At 35.7% G+C, this 6,558-nt stretch overlaps 1 protein-coding gene across 1 annotated transcript; it reads left to right on the top strand.

The window, feature by feature from the left end:
* The first annotated feature begins 1,108 nt into the window (after positions 1-1,108).
* On the top strand, positions 1,109-5,968 carry LOC107672148 (desumoylating isopeptidase 1-like). The gene is made up of 6 exons (XM_016465248.1): positions 1,109-1,462; positions 2,135-2,156; positions 2,253-2,322; positions 2,606-2,715; positions 2,887-3,009; positions 4,726-5,968. Exons 1-6 carry the CDS (start codon positions 1,372-1,374, stop codon positions 4,817-4,819), a joined length of 510 nt encoding a protein of 169 aa, XP_016320734.1. The 5' UTR covers positions 1,109-1,371; the 3' UTR covers positions 4,820-5,968.
* The last annotated feature ends 590 nt before the right edge of the window (positions 5,969-6,558 follow it).

Below are 6,558 nucleotides of genomic sequence, written 5' to 3'. Positions count from 1 at the left end.
ATCAATTTCAGCAACATGCTTTTGCAGCACTGTGTGATTGTATCATAGTTTATAACCAGACAGCAGACAATTCACAACCAGACAACATGGAGAATGTTGAACGGGGTAAGTCGTTTTTATACAGTCTATGGTTAAGACATGGATCATCACACCAATATACAAAAAAATAAAAATAAAAATGTCCACAGATACGTTTATATAGGTTTATTTCATTTGTTGCAGGCAGTGATGTATTCAACAAATGATAACAACTAATAACAGACAAAGTTTTAAAGCATGGCAAGCTACAAATGAAGAGCACAAAGAACTGAAATCAATGTATAGGCAACAACTAGCTGAAGTTTGCTGTGCTTTATCCCAACATTACACAAAGAATGTCTGCAATCATTCAGTCAGGGACGACTGCACAAAACGTGCACTGTAAACTAATAAAAACATTATAAACTGTTACGAAATGATAAACACATGTAGTCTGTGCAACTGTAAATATATTTACTTAAAAAATATATATAATAATATATATATCCCATTAAACGTGCTGAGATACAAGGAGCGTGAACTGAAATCCTCAGTTCCACCTGGTTCCACGCGCATGTCCGGGAAACTGATGAATATTCATATATGCCCCGCCCACTGAATCAGAAAATCTCGTAACAACGGCTACTAGGAAGCTACAGGCAGGTGAGTTTTAATTAGGGTTGAAGCTGAACTCTGCAGGGCTGTGGCTCTCCAGGACCGGAGTTTGCCACCCCTGGCCTATACTAATACTAAGAGTAGATTTGGCTCGAATAGCCAATATTTTAGTAGGCTATAAATATGTGGCTATGTTACAGCTCCCCTTTGAAGCTCTTGTGTTTTTCTCCTTTTCCATCTGTCCAATCCTATTCTGCTCACAGGTGATTGGAGATGAGTTTTGTTCCTGCTTTGTTGCAGTTTGCCGATTTTTGTCAAATAACTTGTTTTATTTTTAAATAAAAACGTTTAAACTTTCAGTTTAATATGTTGCGGGCTCATTTATTGGTAATAAATAATTTATAATAAATAATATTGAGGATAAATTATAAAAAAAAATATTGGGCTTGTTTTTGAAGCTACGGTTGCTTATTTGTCTCGCGAGAGTTGGCAACAGTGCTTGGAAGGACAGAGCCTACTTATCTGGCTATCGTTTTAAAGCAGTTTTGCTGTATTTTTTTTACTCAGACCCTCCTAATGCCATCGATTTTCAAAAAGTCCAATATACATAAACTGTTTTAGAAATTTCAAACCTGAGATTTCAGACTGTCGTAATCATTTGCGAATCTTAAGGCCGTGTAACTGCAGGACTTCGCCGCAGACAGGCTAACGTTGTCAGCCGCATTCAGCATCACAAACATGGATCAGCACGACTCGACGTTTGGAGTGCAGCTCTTCATTTATGATCTGTCGAGGGGAATGGCCCGACAGCTCAGCCCGATAATGTTAGGTGAGTGATACAGACAGTATATCTTTACCGTTATATTGGTGAGGGCCGCGAAATTTCCAATCCTACCATGAAGAAGGTTTAGCTCATTTATTTTCCATCGTGCCGTCGTTGCCTTGTAACCTTCCAATGAGAAATGTTGGCTACTGAATATTAATGACCTAATGCTAACGTTGATTGGCTTAGTTCTTGATGATTAATAATGTAATATTGACGTTTTGTCGTTACTATCCAATGGCAAATGGTTTGCTTATGAATATTCAAGACAGCCATCACTACTGGGATTCATAAATTCGCGTCCGTTTGCAGCTGACCGGCGAAAAAAACTTTTATCAACAAAATCTTTTATTTACATAACCGTAACATCTATATTCATCGAGACCTGTTTATGTGGTTCCATCCGTTATCTGGAATTATTCATAAAGATCAAACTGTTCTAGAACATTATGTTCTTTATTGTAATCAGTCACGTGCCGGAGTTAGCAATTATGATTATGAAGGTTCATTAAATTGAACATAATGTAACTATTTGAGTGGTTCAAACCATAACAGTCCTAATACTATATCTTAATAATATAAACATAATAAAATCATTCATAACGTATGAGGAACATATGTAATACCTATAATATCTATAATAATTGTATGAGTTCTAAAACATATTCTGTCTTACAGGAAAACAGCTTGATGGGATTTGGTAAGTGAATTATTGTTATTTAATATCTGCCTATTATAGATTATGGTCTAGTTATATAACTATATGCTTTTCCTGTATGATCATATGTCAAAACAGGCACACATCTGTTGTGGTCTATGGAGAGGAATTCTTCTATGGTGGTGCCGGGATCTCTAGTTGCCCACCGGTAAAATCGCAACCCATTGCGACACTTTTAGAACTCAAGATAGAACAAGCACTTCAAAGCGTAGCCCAAAAATATACTTAGTGTACTCCATCCATATTGTGCTGTTTGTCAGCCCTCAGTTTACATGTTTATTGCCATCCATGTGAAGCTTTGAACAGCACATCTTAGCACATTATTTTTGGCATGTTGAGATTAAAAGGCCTCGGAACATAATTGTTCTTAAGAGGTGCATTTTTTCTAGGGCGGCTACAAGGACACTATGTGTAAACCTGTGTGTTTACAGGGTGGGACAATGCTCGGACCTCCAGACACAGTGGTGGAGCTGGGAAACACAGAGGTGACAGAGGAGATCTTTATGGATTATCTGTCCTCACTTGGAGAGACAACATGTAGGTGAGTGTGTATATTTGACAGTTGTTTATTATTAAAAATAAAATGAGGTATTCCTTTCTTCCAGTATAAAGTCTTTGTACTGTATAAACGTGCTTTTTATGCATTGCTTGCATTTACTAAGCCTCTTTTTCTGGTTTGGTTTAAATCTCTTGTCTCTATCTCTCTCTGCAGTGGTGACAAATACAGATTGTTTGAACACAACTGTAACACGTTCACTAATGAGGTGGCCCAGTTTCTCACTGGCAATAAAATTCCCTCCTATATCACAGATTTGCCCTCTGAAGTGCTCTCCACGTGAGTACGCTATTTCAAGAAGATTTCCAGTGGTATTTTTATTTCCACCTGATATGTACATATTTAGTAACTACATTCAGAGAATAAATAAATAGCTTGAGATCTGCACTGTAAATTTTTGTTTCAAAGTTGTGAATAAAGATTATTGGAGTAAGTTTTACAAGAAAGTTGCTTGATGTTTCGTTGTCGTTGTGAAAATTACTAGCAATTTCTGAGAGAAAATTGTTTCCACACTATTTATTTCAGTGTGTATCTTTATTATAAAAAGGTAAAAATACTGCTTTACAAAAGTATAAACAAAAACTAAAATGTCTGTATGCATTATGGTAATACAAATTTGAGGAAAAAGTGGTTAAATGAATGGAAAATAATGTGGCAATGCAAAAAAATCTTTGACACCTTCACGACGTTCAAAATCATCTGTCTGATTTTTATTCTGTGATTTTTTTTTAGTAATGTTTTTATCCATACGATTAAAGGAATAGTTCACCCAAAAATGAAATTTTGCTGAAAGCTTACTCATCCTCAGGCCATCCAAGATGTATAGGAGTTTGTTTTTTCATCAGAGCAGCTTTGAGAAATGTAACATTTCATCACTTGCTCACCAATGGATCTTCTGCAGTGAATGGGTGCCGTCAGAATGAGAGTCCAAACAGCTGATAAAAACATCATAATTATCCACAAGTAATCCACATTACTCCAGTCCATCAATTAACATCTTTTGAAGAGAAAAGCTGTGTTTGTAAGAAACAAACCCAGCATTAAGGCATTTTAACTATCGTTTCTGTTCAAAATACTAGTCTATAATCCATAATAATGTTTCCTCCATGCAGTGAAAAAGATCATCCCCTGTTGCTCTCTCACATCAAAATCCACCAACATATTTATTCAGAACTGTGTTGGCTTGTAAACGGTGCTTGATCTGTGCATATTTCTCTCCTGATTTGACACGATTACTTTTTCACTGGATAAAGTATTAGGGATAGAGGACTCATATTTTAGCCGGAAGCATTGGTTTGATGTCAAAAACTTGCTGAATTTGCTTCTTACAAGCACGCAGCTTTTTGCTTTACAAGATGTTCATTCAGTTCATGACGTTTTGTTGTACAATTCATGGACTGGACCCATGTGGATTATTGGGATGTTTTTATCAGCTGTTTGGACTCTCATTCTGACGGCACCCATTCACTGCAGAGAATCCATTGGTGAGCAAGTGATGTAATACTACATTTCTCCAAATCTGTTCTGATAAAGAAACAAACTCATCTACATCCTGGATGGCCTGAAAGTGAGTAAATTTTCAGGAAATTAAATTGTTTTGGTGAGTTATTCCTTTAAAGTCAAAAGGGCCCAAAACAACATTGGATTCCAATGACTTTCATTGTATAGACAGCAGCCACTAAGACATTTTCAAAAAATATGTCTTTTATGTATTTCATAGAGGTTCTGGATCTTTAACGTGAATGACAACATTTTCATTTTTGGCTGAACTATCCATTTAATGGTCCTAAAATAGGCTTCATTTTCTTTATGCAGTTTATTTTCTATTGAAATGTGACCTTGACCATTTTTCTGTGAGTTTCACTCATTGGTGATCGTTTAACTGTGATGTTCTCTCATTTTCAATTTCAGCTGTCACAATTCCAATGCTGAAAATTTATGTAAGAAGATCTGCGTGATTTTCACAGTACTTCATGCTCTCTCTTTCTCTCTCAGGCCATTTGGTCAGGTGTTGCGGCCAATCCTGGACTCGATACATATTGCCCCTCCAGGCGGAAACGTGATCAGCAGCCAAAATAATCATGGCTAGATCAGCTTTGTAGTCTCTCTCTCACACCTACACATGCAATAATTCACACATACGCTGTGTATACACACACATTAGCTCCGTTGTAAATGAAGTTGGCTCAAAACACCTCGTTCAAGAGCGCGGAACAAAATTTCCTCAGTTCTGGTCCATATTCACAGTTGCCCTGATATTTTGAGACAGTTTTGCTTAAAGTGTTTCATGCACAAGGTCTGGGTCATTCTTTCCAGATCACTGATGGTTCATATTTTTCAGTGTTGAGTTCTTGGTTTCTTTGGTTTTCATTTTAATATGTATCTTTATTTTGTATCTCTACAGCCCACCACATGCAAATATCATTTGTTGTTTGTTGATGACGATCCAACTTTTTTCCTGTTGTTAATTATGATTCCTTTCACATCATTTCATTCTGTTTTTCCTCAATAATATGTCTGTTAATATTGGCAAGCCAAAAGTTGAAAGACTATCTTTAATTTTAGTAACATATATTTATTTATTTTTGAGTGTGACTTTGTGGCAAAGAAGCACATGTGCTATAATATGACTTGCATTCTGAAGAAATTACTGAATGTGGCTTTAGAAATATATGTATCTGTGCCTTTGTCGTGGCAGCTTGGGCACAAGTAACATTTTTAACTAAACTAAACTGTAAAGTACAAATTATTTATACACATAATGCTTAAGGTAGACATTGTGTCTTTCATTTATTTAACCAGCTGAATGCTTTTATATATGCTTTACGCTGATTTTTATTTTCATGAAAGGAAAGTTTGTTGCTGTTGTCAGTGTTATATGGTTGAATGCGTGTGTTTGTTATTGGTATTTATTAACATAGTCCTATTTTAAAATGTATTTGAGGACAAATGATAATGTAATATTCAGTGATGTTTAATGAAAGACTATTGCCACTCTTATTTTGTTTTCATGCTGTTGCCATTGTCAAATTGTTACTGCAAACCCTAAACTGCACTGATTTTGAGCTTTATACTCATGTTTTAATGGAAGTTATCTCATCAAAGAACCAGCACTGAGTCTACATAAACGTGTGTGGGTTCTTATCCTCACTTTTCCAGTAATCTAAACAGACATAGTACATGATGCTACTTGTAAAAATGTATAATTCCAGTCTTACTTTGAAATTGAGTTCACAATTCTGAAATAAAACAATTAAATCAGAACTGTAGGTCCATTGACAAAGATGTTTAAATAGTTTTTCAGTTTTCAAAAAACATTATATATATAGATAGATAGATAGACAAAAATATTGTCTGAAAAAAAAAAAATTATAAAAATATGAATGCTTCGTTATTCAAGCTGAGGAAAAAAAGCCAAATCTGAGACATTCTACACAAATCTCCAAAAATTGACTGGACAAAATTATTGGTACCTTTTCAGAATCTTCAGAATTAATTGCATTTCAAGCATGTGATGCTCCTTTAATTTGTAATTAAACTCACCTGTAGCAATTCACAGGTGCTGGCAATATAGAAATCACACTTGCAACCAATTAAAATGGGGACAAGTTGACTCAACCTTTGTGCCGTGTACCACACTGAGCAAGGAGAAAAGAAAGAAGAGTAACGAATTGTCTGAGGATTTGAGAACCAAAACTGTGGAAAAGCATTGACAGTCTCAAGGCTACAAGTCCATCTCCAGACATCTTAAATGTTGCCTTGGTCAACTTCCAAACAAATTCAAGCTGACCTGCAGGCACAGGGTACAGCAGTGACAGCTCGCACTAT

This window comes from Sinocyclocheilus anshuiensis, unplaced genomic scaffold (genome assembly GCF_001515605.1).
Source record: "Sinocyclocheilus anshuiensis isolate Anshui unplaced genomic scaffold, SAMN03320099.WGS_v1.1 scaffold12, whole genome shotgun sequence".
NCBI lineage: Eukaryota > Metazoa > Chordata > Actinopteri > Cypriniformes > Cyprinidae > Sinocyclocheilus > Sinocyclocheilus anshuiensis.
The sequence above is the reverse complement of the archived record's forward strand: the minus strand, read 5'-3'. Positions and strand labels throughout refer to the sequence as shown.

Bases quoted from the DNA above. Each gene is read 5' to 3' on its own strand.
- LOC107672148 (XM_016465248.1), top strand. From the start codon at position 1,372: ATGGATCAGCACGACTCGACGTTTGGAGTGCAGCTCTTCATTTATGAT. The intron at 2,157-2,252 runs GTAAGTGAATTA...ATGTCAAAACAG, and splicing joins AAACAGCTTGATGGGATTTG to GCACACATCTGTTGTGGTCT. The intron at 2,323-2,605 runs GTAAAATCGCAA...GTGTGTTTACAG, and splicing joins GGATCTCTAGTTGCCCACCG to GGTGGGACAATGCTCGGACC.